General features: G+C 40.6%; 1 protein-coding gene across 2 annotated transcripts in view; it reads right to left on the bottom strand.

Moving 5' to 3' along the window:
- Positions 1-23,569, bottom strand: part of NCOR1 (nuclear receptor corepressor 1) — a 150,409-nt gene that overhangs the window by 38,933 nt on the left and 87,907 nt on the right. The window contains exons 16-22 of one of the 2 annotated variants that reach the window (XM_007462662.1): positions 22,772-22,989; positions 20,802-20,864; positions 18,850-18,989; positions 15,423-15,549; positions 9,834-10,305; positions 6,570-6,699; positions 3,624-3,819 (exon numbers count right to left, since the gene is read on the bottom strand). In XM_007462662.1, coding sequence (XP_007462724.1) covers positions 3,624-3,819; positions 6,570-6,699; positions 9,834-10,305; positions 15,423-15,549; positions 18,850-18,989; positions 20,802-20,864; positions 22,772-22,989 — 1,346 coding nt within the window. Of the gene's footprint in view, positions 1-3,623; positions 3,820-6,569; positions 6,700-9,833; positions 10,354-15,422; positions 15,550-18,849; positions 18,990-20,801; positions 20,865-22,771; positions 22,990-23,569 lie in introns of both variants that reach the window. The other variant, XM_007462663.1, reaches the window with a different exon arrangement.

The raw sequence follows: 23,569 nt of genomic DNA, 5'->3' as shown, positions 1-23,569 counted from the left end.
CATAATTTCATAAAAAGTATTCATAGGTATTTTATATTTTGTTGTGAGGAAAACCATCTGTTTAATATACATGGGAATATATATATATTTATATATACTGATTACTGCAGATATATAAAAAAGAAAGCTGTAGATTTCTGTATATCAATTCTTTCTGAGAAACTTAATGAACTTTCCTCTTAGCTCTAATAACTTTCTCAGTTAATTCTCTTGGGCTTCCTAGGTGAATAATCTTACCCTGTGAATAATAACTTGTCTTCTCCCTTCAACAGCTAAACCTCTTGTATGGTTCCTTTCTTTCTTGCTGCACTGCAGTAAGTAACACTGGGCATCCTCACAGGTCCTTTCTAAAGAGAAGGTCTCTAGCATTTCACTTTTAAGTGGAATAGTTTGTGACTGGTTTCAGATAGAGACTCATTAGCACAATTAAAACGTTCTTTAGTTAACTAAGATATTTTTAAAAACCAGAAACAACAACCGTAATGTCAGCTAATAGGAATCTGTACTATGGGCAGAGCACTGTGTATTACAGAAGTGTCTCGTTTAGCCCTCATGACTAATGAGATCATTAACACCATTTGACAGAGGAGGAAACTGAGACTCAGAAGAATCACACCTAACTGCCCAACCAAGGCAGTGGAGATTTTTCAAAAGCAGTGCAATTCCTGGCCCTGAGCTCTAAACCATCCTGAGTGCAATGGTATCTCCCTGAGCACTTGGGTACAGAAATTTCAGATGCCTCTGGGGTAACCATCAAGATGATGCAACCCGTTCCTTCTCTGAAGGATTAATATAATGAATTAGATTATTAAGTGTCCTAATACTGTGCAGATTTATGAAATAAACCAACTTTAAAAGAATATCACTTCTCCCTTTCTAGAGAATTTAACATGAGAGTGCATTGCAATATATATTACATATATTCAGTGTCTGATTGTTTTATAATCAGGTGGGAAAACACACTTTGTCGTAATCGTGCTAAAGAAAATGATGAAAAGTTAGATGGTTTTAAATATAGCTATTTAAGTCATCATGTACTCAGCTGAAAAAATTAAGAAACAACAACAACAACAAAATAAACTAGATTCAGTTGCACAGAGGCATTAACTCTTATTTTGACTGGGCTGATTTTAAAACCCGCATTAGAATTTCACTTCTAACTCTCTCTCTACATGTGTAAAGTCTGAGTTCTTTCACCATAGAAAAAAGGTTTCCAACTAAAGCAGGAGTCAACTTGTGTAAACGTCACTGGAAAATGAAAACAATCTTTCTCTGAGGTTTTTTCAAGCTTTTCTACAAGTGGAAAGGCTTAAGCCACCTGTCTCATTGATATTAAGAGAAGGTGAACACAATCAAACAGGTGGACAACAGGTGCTGCCTGCTGCCTTCTAAATGAGCCCATGAAGGGAAAAGCCAAAACTGTGGTCCTACCTCAGGTGGACAATACCAGTTTGGTGATGGTTTATACGTAAATCCTCTTCTCACTATATTTACCATCCTATAAACTATTCTATGATGCTGTTCTGAAAACATTTATATCAAACAGTCTACATACAAGCAAGTTAACTGCAAATATAGAAATGTTATTTGGGAAATTATCCTTTAAGCGAAATATAGGATAGCTATAAATTCAGGAGAGCCTTCAGGCACTTGTTAAATAAATTACCAGATGAACATACTAGCTAGATTAGCTAAAACAAAAGTTAAACCTTGGGATAAAATGTAATCAACCATCCCAGTTTGTAGAGAGTCACCCTGAACCAAACTAGTGTCTTATTAACAAACACCTTGGTGTCATATTGATCAAATATATAATGACAGTTTGGTTTTAAGACCACTGCATCACTATTAAAAGTAAGGGTACCATTCAGATCTAAACCACATGAATTAATGTGACTGATCACGGAGAAATGCAAGTCACAGTTTGGAGTCTCAGAATTTAGGGCTCTAGCCTAGTTCAGTCTCTCCAGCTACCAAATACAACCCATCTCGTAAAGGAGGTCAAGAAAAGAAACTGAGGTCCTAAAATAACTATACAATATAGACATATTAGAATGACCCAGATATTGTCACCTGAATAATGTTAAGCTTTAGCATGAGTTCAGCAAATACTTCTGAATGTCATTTTTTCTACATTTTAATTCTGCCTTAAAAAATTTATTCTGAATCATTTATGTAAGGAATAGATCAAAAGACTTTTGAATTATTCTATAATTTATCATTCTCATAATGACAGATTTTCTCATAATTGAAGATAAGCACTTCTGCTAAATCCATTTTTATCCTACTTCATTTAATCATTCCTTTAACATGTAATTACTGAGTATACATTATGTCAATTACTGAGTTAGGAATTAAGGATTCCCTAGAGGCAATATACTAAAAGCCCAAAGGTTAACAATGTTTTTTTCTACCTTCATTCAAGAAATATTCATTTAGCACCTGTTATACACACAGCCCTGGTGGTTACTAATCATTCTGGTTCACATTTTTAATAGCATAAGATTTATATTTAAAACACTAACAATCTGATATGTAAAACTCTAACATTAAGAGGTTCAGTGTGTCACGTAACTAATAAGTCATTACTGGTGTGACGGGGCGGGGAGTCAGCAGAGTCAGTTAAGCAGCACAGTTCCTCTTTTATATTAAATAGCCCTTGAAATGCATGGTGTTCTACAGCTAATAGCTCTTATCTATGTCAGGTACTACAGTCTTCTGAATCACTACAAAAAATGAAACCAGAATCAGAGAAGACTTTAATAGTCTTATACGCTACGCACGTCATGCTGGATAGTCCATAAGTCATTATCAACCAGAATACATGTGCCATTTTCTTACCATGCCAGAAGTTATTAAAATTTAGAAATCGCTCCCTTTTTTCTTTTTTTTTAAAAAACTAAGTGTATCATGCACCAACTAAAAAAGAGCATGCACAACTCAAATCTGTCACTTGAAATAACAGTGACATACAACAATAACAGTACCTTCACGGTACTGCATACACGAATATACTACTATTACTTATTATATTGTATATAAAATGACGCTGAGCCATGTCTTATAAAACAATAATGAATGCTCATTCTTTCTGACAGCTTGTAATCCTGGCAAGGCAGAGATATAGCTATAGATTAGACAGAGAGACAGATACATTATTTGCACTTTACAGACGAGAAAACTAAAGCTGAGAAGGTCAAGTGGCTTTGCCCATGGCCAGAGCAAGGGATGAGTCAAGGTCTGACTGGCTATATGCTACACAAAGCTGTCCCCTGTCATATCAGAGATTTAGAATGTTACTCTGATTTGCTTGGAGGACAGGACAATTCTCACTCTGAAAACTCAGATGAATGCAGTGTAAAGCATGGCTTTTATGCAGTCATCCGGCATTAAGGTGAATATCAGAAAATTCACATTAACAACATGGCTACTGAAAAAGTTACTGCCATCCCTCTGTGGTCAGTAATGCTGGCATTCTTTAGTTTAACTGAGGTCAATGTAAAGGCATTTGATCTGTGAGGGACAAGCGCCATAAATCAAGTTCCTAAGCGCTAAGGACACTGCTTTCAAGTATAGCTTCGTTTCCCACCAAAAAAGTTCTCTGTGGCGCGAGTGCCACCTACCTTCCCACTCTCTGTTTGGGCTCTTGGGGGCGCCACGCGGGCTCGCAGAACCCCTGCGCTCCAGGTCCATCTGCTCCTGCCTCTGCCGCTGCTCCTCCAGAAGCGCTGACTCATGCATGGCTTTGATGTGTCGCTGGTAGAGGGCGAAGCCGCTCACTGGAGTTCCAATCGGTATGTTACATGGGGTGCAGGAAACCTACAGGAAGAAGAAAATCTAAATATGCCAGTGACCAACAAAATAGTAATTACCATCTGTGGCAGTAATGCTTCTTTCTGTAATATGACTGCTTGAAGTGATTTTACCATTTTTTAATCAAATCTTCAAGCATAATCCTTAAAATGCTAAACAATTACTTTCAGATCTGAACACAAAATAAATCCCAAAGTTGTTGTAAGAGACATCAAAACAGAAATCACAATATTTCCATTTGCTTTTAACTCACGATGTTGAGTCCCTAGTGGCTCAGGCTTGGGTCCCACCCTCCTCTCTGCCCTCTCACAGGTGCTCACACCCACTTCTATGGATTTAAATGTCACCTGTATGTTAATGGCTCATAAACTTCTTTTTCTAATACATTTTCCTGCAAGTTCCACACTCACAGACTGCCTACCTAACAACTCCACTTGGATATCTCAAAGCACCTCAAAACTTACATTCAAAACGGAACTTTTCATTTGCTAAACTCAATGCTTCTCCTACAGCGATCTCCCATACGAAACAGAACCACAGCAGCTTAAGCCAGAAACCTGGCAGCCACACTGGACTCCATCACCTCTCTTCCCACAACCAATTCATTAACATACCAGTTCTCTTCAGGACAGAAATGAAACGTCACCTCTTCAGACAGGCCATCCCTAACCATCCAAAACATACTGCAAACCCCCTCCCTCTCTTTCACAGGACATAGCACTTGCCACAATTTGCAATTAGATGCTTCTTTTTTCTGCTGCTTTTCTGTCTCTCCCACTTCATGAAGGAACCCAAGCTGCTTTGTCCAACACTAAATAAACAGCCCCTAACTCAGTCCATCACTTCATGAACACAAAAGAGTCCTGGAAATAGCAGAGATCTGACTCTTTTAGAACCTGTTATCTAAAGACTTCAAGAGTTTCCTCCACTGCCATAAGTAGGATTTTTCACTGTACCCATAACACACACATAATTTTCTTGCCTTTGTGCTTTGGCTTATATGTAAACATGGCTTTCCTCCTTTTGCTATAAAGTGAAATGAACTGTTTTGGTCCAACCAAAACATTATTTCCTACGTGGAGTCTTCTTTAAGTGTCCCTTTAAGAAGGAAGCTCTCCTTCCTCTGAATCACCCATAGTATATTTTTCAAACTAAGAGAGCATCACATTTTAATTCTTTTAAATTTTTATTATGATTTTTTTCTATGTCTTATTATCAAGACCAATCTCTAAATTTTCTGAAGTCAGAGATCATGATATTCCACACAGCATTAAAAATGTTATCTTGGGGCTTCCCTGGTGGCACAGTGGTTGAGAGTCCGCCTGCTGATGCAGGGGATGCGGGTTCGTGCCCTGGTCCGGAAGGAACCCACATGCCGCGGAGCGGCTGGGCCCATAAGCCATGGCCACTGAGCCTGCGCTCCGCAACGAGAGAGGCCACGACAGTGAGAGGGCCCCGGACCGCCAAAAAAAAAAAAAAAAAAAAAAAATGTTATCTTGAACTAGGCAGACAATCAATAAATGTCCATTTGGGTAAATCAATGAATGAGCAAATGTTTAATGATTTTTTTGGTGAGCCTATTTATCATAAGCACATACTTAGGGCTTCCCTGGTGGTGCAGTGGTTAAGAATCCACCTGCCAATGCAGGGGACACGGGTTCGAGCCCTGGTCCGGGAGGATCCCACATGCCGCGGAGCAACTAAGCCCGTGCGCCACAACTACCGAGCCTGCGCTCTAGAGCCCGCGAGCCACAACTACTGAAGCCCACGCGCCTAGAGCCTGTGCTCTGCAACAAGAGAAGCCACCACAATGAGAAGCCTGCGCCCCGCAACAAAGAGTAGCCCCTGCTCACCGCAACTAAAGAAAGCCCGCGTGCAGCAGCGAAGACCCAATGCAGCCAAAAATTAAATAAATGAATAAATTTATTTTTTTTAAAAAAAGCACACACTTAACTTTTACATACTGTTATGTGAGACGAAATAAATTTTTATCCTCTGAAATAAAGCAAGAGCTAGAACATAACTAAGTAAAAGATCAATACCCAAGACTGGAATTCAGGATCAAAAGGGAGTCAAACTCATAGAGATTAATAAGGTAAAATGTAAATAAAACTAGATTTGGAACTGTATACTAAAGTTAACCATAACCTCTATAACTTATTCTAAATATTCAAAACCCAGTTATATATTTATTCTACTATTGTCTTATAGCAAAACAAGACACACACAGAACTTACTAACATTTATGGCTAGAGCACTATATTTCTCTTTTTTCCTTACTGGAAATGACCATTTCAATCAATTATCACGATCAATCCATTTGAAAAAGCAATGTATCCAACAGATGAATGGATAAATAAAATGTGGCCTATACAATAGTCTTAAAATGGAAGAAGAATTGGACATGTGTTACAACATGGATTAATCTTGAGGACATTATGCTGAGTGAAATAAACCAGCCACAAAAAACCAAATATTTACTGTATGAGTCCACTTATGTAAGTAGCCAAATTCATAAAACGGAAAGTAGAAAGGTGGTTACCAGGGGCTGTGGGAAGTGGGGGAAGGAGAGAGTGATGGTTAAATGGATATACTTAACCTTACTGAACACTTAAAAAGAGTTAAGACGGTAAATTTTATGTTATGTGATTTTTTTACCACAATTTTTTTAAAAAAACAAGCACTGATTAAAGAAGAGAAGAAATGTCTCTAAAGGTCTTTGTTTTCAACACCTCTTACTCACATTGAAAACTTACCATTGGCGGGATGACAGCAGCTCGATGCTGAAGCTGTGGCAGGTCCAGTGGATTTGGTTTTATTGGGGACGAGACCAGTATAGATCCAGTGGGGTTTAACAATGAAGGTTTTGAATCCATAGGAAACATTCTGCAAATGCAATTTAAAAAGATAAATTAATATATTCTTATTTAAAACTTTAAACATACAATCACCATAATTCCTTTTAAATTAACGTACACGCACACACACACACACACACACACACACACACTCACACACGCACACCACATTGACCTTGCGTATTTGAACAGTCAGGAAAAACATCTACAGTGCTAATTTTCTAGGTAAAGAAGCCTAACGTTGCTTTATAGGTTGAAATTTATCTGAATTTAATCATCTGCCTAACCAACAGAACAGTCTGAACAAGGACCATTATAAAATGTTAGGTCCTGGGCTTCCCTGGTGGCGCAGTGGTTCAGAGTCCACCTGCCGATGCAGGGGACACGGGTTCGGGCCCCGGTCCGGGAAGATCCCACATGCCGCGGAGTGGCTACTAGGCCCGTGAGCCATGGCCGCTGAGCTTGCGCGTCCGGAGCCTGTGCTCCGCAACGGAAGAGGCCACAACAGTGAGAGGCCCGCGTACAGCAAAAAAAAAAAAAAAAGTTAGGTCCTAATTTATCATTAACATAGGTTACAAACTATGTTACCTGTAACAGAATGTTTCTCTAGGATCACAGAGTATTTTTTTAAAACATCTGAATAAGCCACCATCATTTTAAAACCAAGAATCTCACCCCAAATCCCAGACTTCTGGTTTCTCATGAAAAATAGGAAGAAATGGCACCGCAGAGGCAGCACTCCCATGCAACAGCAGGCTGAACTCGCAGGGCTGCCCTCCCCACCCAGCCTGAGCTCCCCAGTCACAGCTCTGCCATCTCACACTCCACCAGTTTCACTCATTTTTAGGACATACACTTGAGTTTAGGACACCCAACGTATGAACTGGGGAAATTATATCAATACCTTACAGGCTCCATCATATTTCCCAGTGCTGTCAGTTACTGGGGAAAGATGAACATTTTCAAAGGTATAAATTGTTAAGAAAATTAGAATGTGTAAAAGAAAACAATTTACATATTACACAAAGAATAAAGATAATATTAAAGATATAGAAGACAACTGAAAGTGTTATTTTGATAGTTTGGAAGTGAAGTAAACTTTAGAGTATCATCCAGAGACCACTATATATTTATAAGGAATTTCAGAATTTCAGAATTTCACGACTACTGTCACGGTCATCTCTTAGGATGCTCCTCTCCTGTAAGATTACTGCCATCCTAATTTTTCCTTCATTTATAAATTTATAAATAAGTTACTGATTATAAAAAAAAAGTTACTGGGCTTCCCCGGTGGCGCAGTAGTTGAGAGTCCGCCTGCCGATGCAGGGGAGGCGGGTTCGTGCCCCGGTCCGGGAAGATCCCACATGCCGCGGAGCGGCTGGGCCCGTGAGCCATGGCCGCTGAGCCTGCGCATCCAGAGCCTGTGCTCCGCAACGGGAGAGGCCACAATGGTGAGAGACCCGCGTAGCGCAAAAAAAAAAAAAAAAAAAAAAAAGTTACTGAAACCAGCAGTGCGAAACACAGGTAACTCTTATTTTAGTTGAAATATTTCAATAAAGCATGCTTAAAAAGGGGCCACACAGCTTAAATCCATTGATGTTTACTCTAAAGCCTGGGACAATTAAAATCTAGATTACTGTGACATGAGAAGAAAAGAGGGCTAGAATCTTCAATTTTCTGAAAAACCAACAGTTAAGTAGGAGCCCTATATTATTTCAATTCTTGTTGATTAAAATTCTAGTATCTACCATATAAAAACCTCTTTGGAGAAACCATCACTGTTATGTTCAATATTATTCTAGTACCAAGTCTCATTCTAGAATATGTAAGATGCACAATATACTGGATATGGACTGAAAGCACAGTGACACCAGGACACACTATGGAAACTGAGCTCTGAGCACAATCTGGCTATCTCCTGAGAGCCTCTTTCTTATTAAAAAGGGGAAAAAAAGAAAAACAAAAACAAAAACAGAACTGAATTGGGTTTCTGGTTAAATGACATTTTAGTCTAATTCATTTCTAGAATTTGCACCAATCCAACATACTACTATGATTCTAGGTGATTCCACTGCTTTCAAGGAAAAGGAAACACCCAGGAAATTAAATATATTAACGAAGTTGGCATCTACTCTTGCAAAATATGTATTTTTACAGTAATTTTTATAAAAACCATTAAGATTATATTTGCATATTATTAATTTGACTAAAAGTACTTATAAGGTAATTTGTATTGTACCTGATATTTTGAATTACAAATATGAATAACCTACAGTTTTAACTGATACAAAAAAGTGATCGTTATATAATGACCACTAAGTTAAATCTTGATTACGCTTTTCTAACACACTTTCACTGCAGTTCCCATCTTCGCCCTCAGCATCTCTCACATGTCATGTGCAGGCCCCCAGGCCCGGCTTGAGGCTGCTCGGTCTGGGGGCAAAGCTGAAGCCAGCGCCCCCCACACCTCCACTTTCACCACCACATCACACGGCTCTGCCACAGAAGCGGCTCAGGCCACAGCTCTGTGAGCTGGCAGCCCCTTCTCTGCTATCATATGGCACTCACGTAACAAGTGATGTAGAAAGAAATTAAAATCTTTCTCATTAAAGAATAATGATCACACAATTCTTTTTGGTTACTTAATCAGGGGAACAGCATCAGAACCCAACACTAAAAGCAGACAGAGGGACTTCCCTGGTGGCGCAGTGGTTAAGAATCCGCCTGCCAATGCAGGGGACACGAGTTCGAGCCTTGGCCCAGGAAGACCCCACATGCCGCGGAGCAACTAAGCCCGTGCAGCACAACTACCAAGCCTGTGCTCTAGAGCCCATGAGCCACAACTACTGAAGCCCGCGCGCCTAGAGCCCGTGCTCCACATCAAGAGAAGCCACCGCAATGAGAAGCCCGTGCACCACAACCAAGAGTAGCTCCCGCTCGCCGCAACTAGAGAAAGCCCGCACACAGCAACGAAGACCCAACGCAGCCATAAATAAAAAATAAATAAATGAATAATTTTTTTTAAAAAATAAATAAAAGCAGACAGACTCTCTCACTTGCCAGTATTTCTACAGGAGTAACCTCAGCAGCCAGCACTGCCCTGGGGTTCAGTCTGCAACCAAGAGAGTAAAGAGCAGGAGGAGGTCAAGGAGGGAGCCTCACCGCTGCCTCTCGGGTTCCCCGTCCACATCCTCATCGGCACTGCACGTGGCACTGGAGTCGTGGTCAGAGGGGAGCTCGGGCCTCGGGGCGCTCATCTGCTGGGCCACCCCTAGGTCGTCGCCTCCAGGCTCCGGCTTCTCGCTGCCTCTCTCCAGGTCTCTGTCTTTGGGGTCCCCTTCGACTCTGGATGGACTGCTTTCTGGCATTTCCACGTCCGCAGTGTCAGCCTTGGCGGCCGAGGGGAGGTCCAGAGCAGAAGTGCCTTCAGCCCCGCACTCCCTGTGCCCCACGTCCATCGGCTCTGCTGTGTCCACTGCCACACTGTCGTTCGCCTGGGTCTCCACACTGGCATCCTCGGCTGCTTCTGTGCTCGGAACTGCCGGCGAGGGAGAGGCCCTGGGCACGGGGTCGGGCGTGGTCCCCCGAGGAGGCGCGTTTTCAGTGCTGTCTTCGCCGGGCTTGACAGCTTCAACTGGTGAAGGAGAAGGAGCACTTTCTGTACCAGAACTATTTTCAGCACCTTGAAGATAATGGTACAGCATAAAAATCTGATAGTGAACAGCGCCCGCTGGTGACAGCAGCCACACCTGAAAGTACTCGTTCAGGATGAACTATCCTCCTCTGATGACCTCACTGAAGTATTACAGCCACTGGGAAAACTAAAGTTTCATAAGTAGAGTAGGAAAGGGAAACATCAAACTGTCTTGGCCTTCAGAAATTGAAAGCATAAAGGCTTTTAATGTCTAAAAATAATCCATACGAAATTTGAAAAACAAAGAAAGATAGAAAAACAAAACTAAACAAAAAACATTCCCATAAATGATAACGTTCTGGTTTATTTCTACCAGCCTGTTTCTGTGCTTTTCTTTTTACCCAGGAGAGCTAACACTAGAACAGCACCATCCAATAGTAACATAATGCACATTACATCTGTAATTTTAATTTTTCTGGTGGCCATGTTAAAAAAGTAAAAAGAGAGACAGATAAAATTAACTTCAACAATATACCTTATTTAACCCAGTATGTGCAAAATATTATCATTTCAAATGTAACCAATATAGAAACCTAGTAATAAAATGTTTTACCTTTTTTGGTACTAAGTCTTCAAAATCTGATTGTATTTCACATTTTCAGCACATCTCAATGTGGACTACAGTTGTCCCCTGGTGTCTGCAGGGGACTAACTCCAGACCAACCCCCATGCCCCCACCACGGACACCAAAATCCACGGATGCTCAGGTACCTGATGTAAAATGGCAGCATGTGCATATATAACCTAATCCTCCCGTATCCTTTAAATCATGTATAGATTACTTACAATTACTTGTAATACGTAATACAATACAAATGCTGTGTAAATAGCTGTAAATACAATGTAAATGCTATGTAAATAGTTGCCACTCTGTGGAATTTTGCTTTAGGGAACTTTCCGGAATTTTTTTCTGAATATTTTCCACCCACAGTTGGTTGAACTGCAGGACCCTCAGATAGAGGGAAGACTGTAATCACATTTCAAGAACTCAATAGCCACATGTGTGTCTAGTGGCTACCACATTAGACAACAAAGCTCTAGAACAATATTACATAGATTTTTTAATTTAACGTTGTAACACTGGTCTTTCCCATCGTTTGTTACCATTTCATAAATATACTTTTAATGTGTTTTGACATCTTTACCCAGGTTATCTCAAAGGAATCACAAATTCACTATGTCCTACTCTGGACAGGTATTCAACTCTCCCAAGTCCCAACTCAAGTTCTTTTTTAGTGTTTAGTATCCAACAAACAAACCAGGAACCTAGGAGTCACCTTTTAAACACTACTCTCATTTGTCCCCATATCCTGCCTCGATGAGTCTCATAGATCTTCTCTCTAAAAATGTCCCTCAAATCCAGCCATTTCTGTTCAACTTCACAACTGCCACTCGACTCCAAAACCGACTCTTCTGACCACCACCCCAGACCATTCTCTACAACAAGGCCAGAGTGAGTTTAAAAGCCAAATTTTACCAAAACTCACTCACTCTCTCCCCATCACTGCTCCCAGGATAAAGTTCCAAACTCCTAAGCATGGCCTTGCTGCAAGCGTCCAGCCTCATCTCGAGCCCTGCATTCTCTGTGTCCCATATCACTGGCCTTCTTTCAGTTCTGTGAATGCCCCATGCGTCCGCTACCACATACGTCATACATTCTGAACGGCTTTCACCTACTTTTCCCCCTTTGGATATTAGATCAAATACCACATGCTTAAAAAACAAAAAACAAAAAGCCACAGGCTTAAAAAAAGCCTTCTATCATTTCCTTAACAAAGTTGAATTTTGCTACTATGGCTCTTACAGCACATGTCCTGATTACAGTTACAATTTTACATTTATTCACAATTATTTGATTCCTTGCTGTTGCGCTCACTAGGCTGTAAATACCATTAAGGTCAAGGATCATATATTTTGCTTATCAGTTAAGTCCTAGAGACAAGCACAAGGCCGAGTGGCTGGCACAGAGCAGGCTCTAACATTTACTGAAGTAAGAAGTGAATGAATGGCTGTGAATGTGTCTTTAAATTTACTTCACTTTTCCTCTATTAGTGGATCCTTGGGCTACTTCCAACTTGACACTGCTATAAATAGCTACACAGAGATGTTCACTTCAAGTTAAGTTTTCAATTATTTTCTTAAAATAGACTAGAAGACAACATAAAACTGTAAATCTCCCTAAAATGAATACACATATCTCCAATGAGAATCCCAGCGGTTTGTAAGAAAACTTCTTAAACTACACAGACCAATTTATAATTTATATGAAAAAATAAGTCCCTGAGAAAATCCAAGAAAATTAGAAAAAGCATTAGCGTGAGAGGGACTTGATTTATATTTTATAAGGTTCACTTTGGCTGTTCTTTGGAGGAAAAAAATATAATGGAACAAACAGCAGCAAGCAGACCAATCAAGAGGCCACTGCAGTAGAGATGACAGTGGCTCGGAAGCAGGGTGGCAGCAATGGAGGGAGGGGAATGTGACGAGAGTCTAAATAATGCATCTAAAGACAAGTGAACAGCCCTCGTTGATGGCCCACATGTGGGGTATGAGAGAGAGCTGGCATCATTTACTGACCGAGGGAGAGACTCGAGGGAAAGCAGGTTGTAGTGGTGGGGAAACACAAGTCGGCTCTGGATGTTAACTCTTAGGTATCCAAGTAGAGACGTTAAATAAGCAGTTAGATGTATGAGCCTGGATTCAGATGAGACTTCAAGTCTCAAAAATAAAAACAAAATCAAAAGACAAAAGCTCAGAAGAGCACCTCACAGGTAGTAAGGTCTCAATATACAGCAGCAATTACTATTAGTGAAAGATGCTACCAAAACGTTGAAAGGCCAACAAAAAGCCTGACTTCATCCTCATTTCTATACATATGGTGACGGAAAGCCTCAAACCCAAGGACAAATGAACAAGTCACTTATCTTCCAAATACAGGAGGACATGTTAGTGATTACACAGATGATATCATCTGACATAAGGCACTTTTTCAGTTATTTTCTTCTTCCAAGCCACAAAAGAGTAGGAATATTTCCAAGGCACAGCACTTCACCAAGCACCAGCCAAATGTGAGTGCCTTTCTTTCTTTCCCCCGCCAAAACACCGTAAGGAACGATTTAGAACAAGAGAACAAGAACACATCCAAATTCTGGTAAGGTTTTGGTCTTTCTGATTTAACTCATCTAGTCACAAAAGACACTCCCACGGCTAGAGGCGTGTCTCAGGAAGCCAGACACGGAGGCTCTGCTTTCGGCGGATGCCTCCCCTCTCCCGCGGGCAAGAGCCCGACCCCACAACCAACAGGAGGTCTGCAGGGTCTCTGGAAGCTGGGCAGTGAGAAGGGGCATAGCTCGTGGACACCGCAGTGTACTTTCTTTTCTCTGGCACTTTCCAAATGAAATTAAGTCAAAGGAAATGAAGATCCCACAATTCTAGGGGCAAGTTCATTTCCTATTAATAGGAAACTATTCTAGATGTCACGACACAAGCATATGGACAAGTGGGCATGACGTGACCATGCTACCCCACACTAGAGCCGATGGAAACAGGATTTTAATACCTCACTTAACCTTAATCACCTTATCTGACAATTTGAAAAAAGCTTCACAATAAGACAGAGTAACAGGAGGGCAACAGAAGGAAAAAAGTCACTTTCTGCTGCTCAGTTTTTAGGAATCTGTTAGCCCATGCATGGATAGGCTTCTCTGTTCTGAAATAAACACGTATATGACAAATAGGCTTGGCCCTTCTTATGAACTGAATCGTGTCCCCTGGCCCCCAAAATTTATGTTAAAGCCCTAACCCTCAATGTGATTGTATTTGGAGATAATGACCTTAAGGAGGCAATTAAGGTTAAATGAGGTCATAAGAGTGGGGCCCGAATCCAAAAGATAAATTTCTATTGTTTAAGCTGCCCAGTCTGTGAAATACAGGCTTCGTGTACATTTATAACCCAGGGAATACCGGCTACCCGCTACAAACCTATTAAAATTAACAAACTCTGAGGACCTCTTTCAAAGTGCCAGACACACCCTCCCCACCAACTGTCTGCAGGACCCTCATTCTACCCCAGGGTGAGCCTGCTCCAACAGTCTCTTTACTTTTGTAACAGCTGCCTCATTTTTCACAAAACCTCACAGAATAAAGTTTACTGTTCAAAGCCAAAATCCATTTCAAGACAAATTTTAAGTTGAAAACCCAGTAACAACAACTTGTAGAAAAAAAATAATAAAACAAAATGTAAAACTCCTGGAAGGTGTAGAACCTCTTAAGCTTAAAATATAGGAGCCTACAAAGGAAAATGTAAATAGCTCTAATTACCTGCAAAGTTTAAACTCTGGTAATTTAAAGATAAAACAAAACAAAAAGCAAATGAGATGGAGGGAATGTTTGCGTACATAAAAACATGAACATGTTTAAGATATAATATATAAAGAGCTACTGAAATCACTGTGAAAATCTCCACTTCAGAAGAGGAGAGCTTTCAAAAGAAATCCAAGGAAACTTTGAAAGTAATGTAAACTGAAATAAATTAGGTAACTTTTTTAATTAGGAAAAAAATCAAGAAAATATTTGCTTTTTCAAGTTGTCATTAATTTGTTCAAGTGATGAAAAGGATTTTATAAAGTTTTTTGGGCTGACGTTTTTTTCTGCCAGTGCCTCTGGGTCATTAATACTTTTTACGTGAAAACATCAATATGACATGTGTAAGCTTTGTAAACACTGAAATAAATCAAGCTCAATGGAATAAAATAAAGAAGGAAATGTAACTGATGATACCGACTGAACCAATACGTGTGGCAACGATCCAGACACACAGACATTTTATTGATGTCGGCACTTAGTGGCTGAGGCAGGACCACCATCTTCAAGATCTTTTGGGTGTAGCACCTGGGCCGTCTTAGGAGCTACATAAATAAATATGTGCTGAGTGAACGAATAAATGCATTGTGTTCACGTTTCCTTAATGAAGCAATTCCTAGATAGTCAAATGACTAAGGTACACATCACGCATCTGGGCCAGCAGAAGCCACAACCAGATGGAAGATCTGAGATACCTTCACTGTCCTCGGGATTTTCCTCTTCGTTGGAGGCTTCGATGTCCTCGTCCTCCTGAGCAGAAACGGTGGAAGCTACACTTTCACACTGAGACACATCTCGCTCTTCACGAGGCTTCCGTGAGGCCTAAAGGAGTAAAAAATATTGCTATTTGGGATTTAAGTAACTAAAAGGAAATAAACAAACCTTCTCACACCTGAGGTGAGGCAGAACACTGGCACGCACACACCAGACCAGCAGCCTGCGTGTCCAACAAGCACTCTGGCTGGAGTGCAGTCACCTCGGGGATCCACTAACGGGCCTTTTGATCAAACTGATCAAAAGTTACGTCCGAGCCGTCACCTCGGGGATCCACTAACGGGCCTTTTGATCAAACTGATCAAAAGTTACGTCCCAGCCGTTTTCGGAACTACTCATCACTATACATGTACAAACAGCCAAACCCCACAAAACTCCTGCTTTTTATTTTCATATATTTATTTTCTAATAAAAATAACGCGTTGGAATGTGGAAGACAGAAAAGTATGTTAAGAAAAGTAAAAACTGCTTATAATTCTAGCAGCTAGAGATTCTAAGTATACTGCTGCATTTCCTTTCAGTCTTTTACATGCATATACGTGTGTATAAATGTTTATGTACACATGTAAACAAAACAGGGTGGCCCTATGTAGTTATATATCCTATCTTTTTTTTTTAACAATATAATCATGAACTACACACACACCTACTTTACAAATGCTTCAAGGTTACTACTTTTATTAATGATTCCATTAAAACACTCCACCAATATATATTTCAAATTTTCCTATTTCAAGGCATTTAGGTTGTTAATAATGCTGCAATAGCCTTCCTTCACTAGCATTTAAGAAATATATGATTTCACAGGCAACAACTCACAGTTGTTGTTACTGAATTTCTTTTACTAGTAATGAGAACAAATTCCTTTTTTTTTTTTTTAATAGGATTTTCCCTTCTGAAAACTACACATTTATGTAAAATTGTTCCTTCTTCTACTGGGGTCACTTGTCTGTAAGTGTATGTGTTTATATATGTAAATGTAAGACGTTAGCCATTTACTGTACTATCTATCTATAGGGTCCCGGCCCTGGCAGTCCTCTGTTCTGTGCCTCCTACAGACCCTGCACATCACCAGGCATCAGCTGCCAGCCTCTCCCAGGGAGAGATTCCTCAGAGGTAACAGGTAACAGATTCCTATTACCACACACCAACTGTGAAAAATTACCAATATTCTTATTCTCGTTTCTTCTTATTCTTAGTTTAGATATGAATATGCTATTTAGGATACAACCTAAAGCATTAATTAAGAGAAAAATCCATTTTCTGACATCAGAGTAGTAGAACTAGATGAAATTCCGAAGACCGAAAACAACCCCATCCTTATGTTCTGAGCAAGAACACAGGGAAGGCTCCTCTGGCACATGTTCTAAGCAGCCTTCAGAAGGTTCCATGAACGCTCTATTTTTGAGCATTAGCTAATAGCTACTCTGGGTTTTCTCAGTGCCCAACCTGTACCCTCCTCTGGCAGCATCCACCCATTCTGTGTGGTGCTGTCCTGGACGGCTGCAGAAGAGACAGCAATTTACCATGACTGCGACATCCCTCTCCTCACACGCAGTGAGCTTCTGCACCTCCAGACCCCTGCTTCATCATATGAGAGTATTCGTTTTAAACGGAAATGTAACACCTATAAATCTTCCACTGAGTTTTAACAGGTATTAGACATTTTGTCATTTTTTTCCTGAAATCTTTTTAAAAAGGATAAAATGCTCTACTCAAGGTTAGTTGCAATGTGAAATCTGAAACGTATCGATACATTTTTGGTACTCTATTAAAATGCATTCCTCTATCTTGTACTTTGGTGTATTAAAGAACATTTTATGGATCTTTTATCCATACACAACATACATTGTGACATCATGAGTTGGTCACTTGGAAAATGAGTTAGAGATTTTTAAAATTTGGATACATTTCATTATATATCAAAATATCACATTAGTTATTATTACCACTAATCTCATCAGAAAAGTCTGAGTATTGTGAAGATGTTAATTAAGCTCACGGTGAGAGATACACACTTCCCAAAATTCTAATTTTTGCCCGAAAGCTGGAAATTTAAAAGTGGCAACAAATACTGATGGTTGTTTTCTTTCAAGGCAGGCTCATTCATTTTCAAGATGTCTGCAAAATATTCAGGTCTGAAAAACCATATCTGTTCTGTCATTCTTTTAATTAAAAATGACATTCCGGGCTTCCCTGGTGGCGCAGTGGTTGAGAGTCCACCTGCCGATGCAGGGGACACGGGTTCATGTCCCGGTCTGGGAAGCTCCCACATGCTGCGGAGCGGCTGGGCCCGTGAGCCATGGCCGCTGAGCCTGCGCGTCCAGAGCCTGTGCTCCGCAACAGGAGAGGCCACAGCAGTGAGAGCCCCGCGTACAGCAAAAGAAAAATAAATTAAAAAAATAACATTCCACGGAAAGGGCTTGGAACCCAAACGACACAAGAGTGCCTTCCCTTGAGACCCGCTGCTCACCAGGACCGGGCAGAGGGCTCTCTGCACCCTCCCACGGTCAAACATGTGTGTGTAAGGCTCAAGATTTACCAAAGCCAAGTTTTAGTTGCTTCATCAAGGGCATTCTTAAGTGAAATTGCCGTTTACAAAACAAAGCTGCAACTGCTTGGAGATGAAGAGCATGCTGAGCGCGGTGGTGCCCCTGTTCTGTGCTAAGGCACCAGCACTCTCTCTCACAGCTGCTTTGACACCACAGATGCAAATGTTCCGACAGTGGAAAAAGGAAACATCTGAATATTTTTATGAAAATAGCTTTAACTTCATGGAACCCTCAAAGAGCTCTGTGAACGCTGAGAACACTGGAACTTCCTGTATGGAATTTTCAATAATCTCTAATAATCTCTCAATAATTTTCAAAACTTGCCGGTTTTTAGTTTTTACCCCATGGAATCTTTCTGAGAAAATGTTTTTTTAATATGACAAATCAACTCAATCAACATGGTAAACACAACTAAAGTTTTCAATTCAAACTCCAAAATGCTTATATTTTTCAAATCCAGCCCACAGAAACTCAAAAGTACTGAATCGCCGTTAGTACTAACAGAAATTTTACTCCTTAGCAGTAAATAAACAAATCGTCAACTTGTGCCAAGAAACCAGCATTTCCCTTTACAGGTAAACGCAAGTAAAAATACAAGATATGCTGATTCACTTTGTTATACAGCAGAAACTAACACAACACTGTAAAGCAATTATACTCCAATAAAGATGTGAAGAAAAAAAATACAAGATACAAAAAAGTTTCCTTCAAAGCCAATCTCTGAAGCTCAAAAAAAAGAAAAAAAAACTAAGTAAAAAACAGTAAGTAAAAGACTCACCACCCCTGATATACTCACTTTCTGTTTATGCTGCTGCAAGAGGTTGTCAAGATTGTGTCGTCTCTTATAGTTAAAATAGAAGTTTTTACATTGGGCTTCACTTTTAGTTCCCACCATTTTGGCAATTGCTGCCCAGTTACGACCATGTTCTACTAGACCTGTATTTTAAACACAGACCAAACATTAACTGAGCAGTCAGTCACCTGATAAAGCAAACAAGAAAAATGATAAAATCAACTTAATTCACTGCATTCACAATCATTAACACTAAAAGTGTTTTTTCAATTATTTATCGATATACTTCAATGCTTGCTGAAATGTGATTCACACAAAACTCATTAACAGCTCTATTTTTCTACCCGAAGTTAAAACATGCTCATTAAATGGAAGGACTCAACCTTATCCTTGTTATATATCTCCCAGAAGACTAGGACAATGCTGGACACACAGTAAGAGCCCAAACACTGTAAACTGAGTGATGAGGTACAGAACTTCTAAATCTTTGGAAACAGTATATCAATACAAAGTTAATAAGGTAATCAAACCTAAGTGATTAACACAAAGTAAAGATATACTTAAAGTTCCATTTATAATCAGCATGTCTTCAGTCCATTCCCAATCAAGGATGCCCTCAAAAATATTAACCAGTTTTTTTTTCTTTTAGACCTGTTGTAATACAATACATCACAGGAACCTACGCAATCTGACATTTCTTCCAACAAATGATGCACGTACGCACACAGATACATATGTGCAACGAGTATGGATATATAAATGCATAAATACAGAGAGAGATTTTAGACATAGGTGTATCCAAGCAGGAATTTCTAGTACAAATTCATTAATTCATGGGAAAACATCAATTTCCCAAGGTTAACACCAGTAGCTTCCTTAACAATGATAACTGGAAGATCATCTCCAGATCCTGCTGACATCTGACGAAAAGCTGGAAGGAGTGGTGCCTGAGCAGTCACGTGCTAGGACGTGCACCTGACAAAAGCACGCTGTGGCAGAGCTGACACCTACCTACTCCACTGTGACGCTGGGACGGTCAGATGACAGTAATACACGGAAGCATGACAGTCACAGATGCTCTAACCATGGCAATAAACTTCAAACAAAAATATTTTGAAGACAGAACACTGCTGTATTTTTGGTAAGGTTGGTTTATATGATTCTTAAATGCATTACTCATTACCAGCTAAACAGAAAATAAATCTGAAATGTGTCACTAAAAGTTCAAGCTATTTGCAATAATTTCTCTTTAGAACTACAGGGTAAATCCTTAACCCCCAAAAGAGCTGGCTAATCTTTCTCAAAATCAGCTTACTTAAAAAATAATTTTTTATTCATAAACCAATTAGCTATCCTTTTAGAAATTTTAGTTCAGTCTCAAACTGTATGACATTTATAAGAAACAACAGAAGAACACAAGACCCGTAAAGTTCCAGAGTAAGATGAAGGCCACACAGCTAGGAATGTGTCAGCAGCAGAATTCAAACCTTCATCTGTCTGGCTACAAAGTCCATGCTCTCTCCTCTGAATCATTTTATAATCAAACTGAGCCTTACTAAATGCAAACTGAGAAAGTATTTATCATTCTATTAAATGCAACTTTTAAATAAGAGACTTTTTATATCAAATACCTTCCAAAACTTTAATAGCATTTAATCACAACTATTCTGGAAAACTGAAAGTAGCTTACTTGCTCTCTAATAAGACATTCAAAACAAAATGAGAGAGAAAAATTCCTCAAAAGTGGGCCTCTTAAACAAGGCACACTGGGGCACCTTACAGGGCACCACACCATCAAAAAGAACTCTTAAGTGTACTTCTAAATTCTACTTACCACTGTGGAAGAACGAACTATTCTTTTTCAATTAAAAAGAAATTAGTTCCATCTCGCTCATTACCAATAACCCTAAAAACAAGCAAACGAAGAAAAACGAACCTGAACTACCATCATTTACCTTTTTTAGCAACTTCCATTTCTTCTTCTGTCCATCGAGAGGTTTCTACAGGTTCTGTGGAAACTGAAATAAAGGCAGAACCCAATAAGCCAGAGAAAAATGAAGTCCTTCATTCACAGATTACATGGCACCAACCGTATAACCTATAGCCTAAATATTTATCTGACATAAAGCCACTTTAAAGCATTAGGTGAAAGAAACTATGGAAATAGGATGGTATCAGCCTCTCCTCTACTGTAAGAGGGGAAAATCCCACACTCCTCAGCACCATGGTCTTCCTCAACGTTCTTTAACATTCCATCCATGTCCACATGTTTGAATGCGGTGCCTCCCCACTTCCTAGAGCTCCATCCCTTCTCCCCTGAAGTGTCAAAAGCAGCAGCCGCCCTTCTGCTTCCTGCCCAGGCAGGCGCAGTCCTCTCCTGTTCTCTGAACCCCCATCTCCCCTCAACTCCTGGAAGTCCCTGTGTTCATCCTCAGTGCCTGAAATCTAGCAAACAGATGGATCACAAACTGAACACCTTCTCCTTTACTTTAGAAAATTGAGACTCTCAGGCCTAAAATGAGCTCCTGCTATATTCTCCTTCTCAATTAACATTACTACCATCCACCCAGTCACTCCAATCATTATCAGGATCTTCAGACTAATTTTTGAAGCCTCAGACTAATTTTTAAATCTTTCCATCCATCTACCACTCACATGCAATGATGTATGTCAATTCTGGTCTCCTGAATACACCCCCTCGATGCCTGGACCACTGAATGCATAAGGACGCCCTTCTAGCTGGTCCCTCAGCCTCCAGCCCTTACCCCAAACACACCTCCTCCACACTGTCACCAGAGTTATCTTTCTAAGAAACGAATCTAATCACAACACTCCTGTTTAAAAACCTCTGTAGGCTCCCTACTTTGTAAGCAAAGCAGGATATAGTTCAAATAAAGCCCACCATGATCTGCCCCCACCTGCTTGTCCAATTGTTTCCTTCACTTCATTCCTGTTATTTCCAAAACTTGCAATTTCTTTCATGCTTCATATTATGATAAACTTGGTACCACTGAACCACCAATGATGGTACTCATCATTAATATGATCCCATTATAAACTAATGAAGACAGTCCTTAATAAGAAAGAGAAAAATGCGTGTACTCTTAGACCCAGTATTCCCTTGTCTAAGAATTTATTTCCATGAAAACTAATTTAACAGAAAGAAAATGCTATGTGAATGAAGATTTTTTTTTTCATTAAAGTGCTATCCATATTAGTTTTAAAGGCGGGAGGAGGTGGCCAACATCTCACAGCTATTGAAAATGAAAATGAAGATCACTTAGAAAGTAGAAAACATTCATGACATGTGTCCAGTTAGAACATCAGGAAACAAGGTGGCACGCACACTAGGATTACAACAAAGGAAAAAGAAAAACAGCTGTATTAGGTAGTAAGGTTGCGGCTCATGTTCTTTTTCGAAAGACTTTGATATTAAAGTCTAACAAATTTAGGGCTTCCCTGGTGGTGCAGTGGTTGAGAATCAGCCTGCCAATGCAGGGGACACGGGTGCAAGCCCTGGTCCGGCAAGATCCCACGTGCCGCAGAGCAACTAAGCCCGTACGCCACAACTACTGAGCCTGTGCTCTAGAGCCCACAAGCCACAACTACTGAAGCCCGTGAGCCTAGAGCCCGTGCTCCGCAACGAGAGAAGCCACCGCAATGAGAAGCCTGTGCACCGCAACAAAGAGTAGCCCCCGCTCGCCGCAACTAGAGAAAGCCTGCACGCAGCAAAGAAGACCCAACACAGCCAAAAATAAATAAAATACATAAATTCATTAAAAGAAATAAACAAAATTTAAAGGCCAGAATTTCAGATCAGCATTTCTAGGCCATCAATATCAAAGGTCCCTCCTGCCTCACCCCAGCACTGAAACAGAATCCCAAACAAAATTCTGGCCCATTCGCTCCAATCTCGTCCACTCACTGGGTTCTGGTGGCGGTGGCAGAGGTGGGGGGGGCTCCTCGGTGGCCGCAGCAGCCGCAGCGCTGGCAGCCGCGGCCTCACTGGTCATGGACCTGGTGACCCGGCCCTTTCGGCGGCCCTGACTGTTGGCAGTCTTTCGGCCCCGGGGCGTGGCCTGCTCTCTCTCCTCAGTTTCTTCTGCCGTACTTTCTGTCTTATCCTTTTCCTTGGTGTTTTCTCTAGAAACAACAGCAAAAGAACGTTTTGTGTGATTTAAAAGTATACATACACCAAAAAGATTACAGCCTTGAAAATTCTTTAAATAGAAGTTGAATAAAACTACCCAACCTCCCAGTTGGAATAACCGCTTGGGCTTCCCATCAATACAAACGCAACCCGCCCCAAAACACGCTCACCCTCCCCACCCTGCTTCCTGCTCCCTGGCCCCCGGACCAGCAGCTGTTGACAGTACCAGCACGCTCACAATCACTCAGTTTACAGATCCGACTTCACCTTCGGCTCTTCCCCTTGGTCATTACTTGTATGTGAACCAGTGCCTCATTCTGCTCCTTTCCTCTCACTGATGTTTCTCCCACCAATTCCACCACCGCTGTCTCTGTTACCCCTGCGCATGTTCAGTGCCTTAGCAGCACAGTCACAGTCTCTTATAACAGCCTTCCTGACTTCTGCATCCCCACCCATTCTATACTCTGCTCATGGACCCATATTCTAGCACAACAGCTCTGGCAATAAACCATTTCCTCCATTCTAATCCTACCTATTCCCAAACAGAGCCATGCAGCCTCCTGAGTGAAGGTT

Source organism: Lipotes vexillifer, unplaced genomic scaffold (genome assembly GCF_000442215.2).
Source record: "Lipotes vexillifer unplaced genomic scaffold, Lipotes_vexillifer_v1.1 scaffold982, whole genome shotgun sequence".
Taxonomy (NCBI): domain Eukaryota; kingdom Metazoa; phylum Chordata; class Mammalia; order Artiodactyla; family Lipotidae; genus Lipotes; species Lipotes vexillifer.
This window is presented reverse-complemented; position numbering and strand designations above follow the sequence as displayed.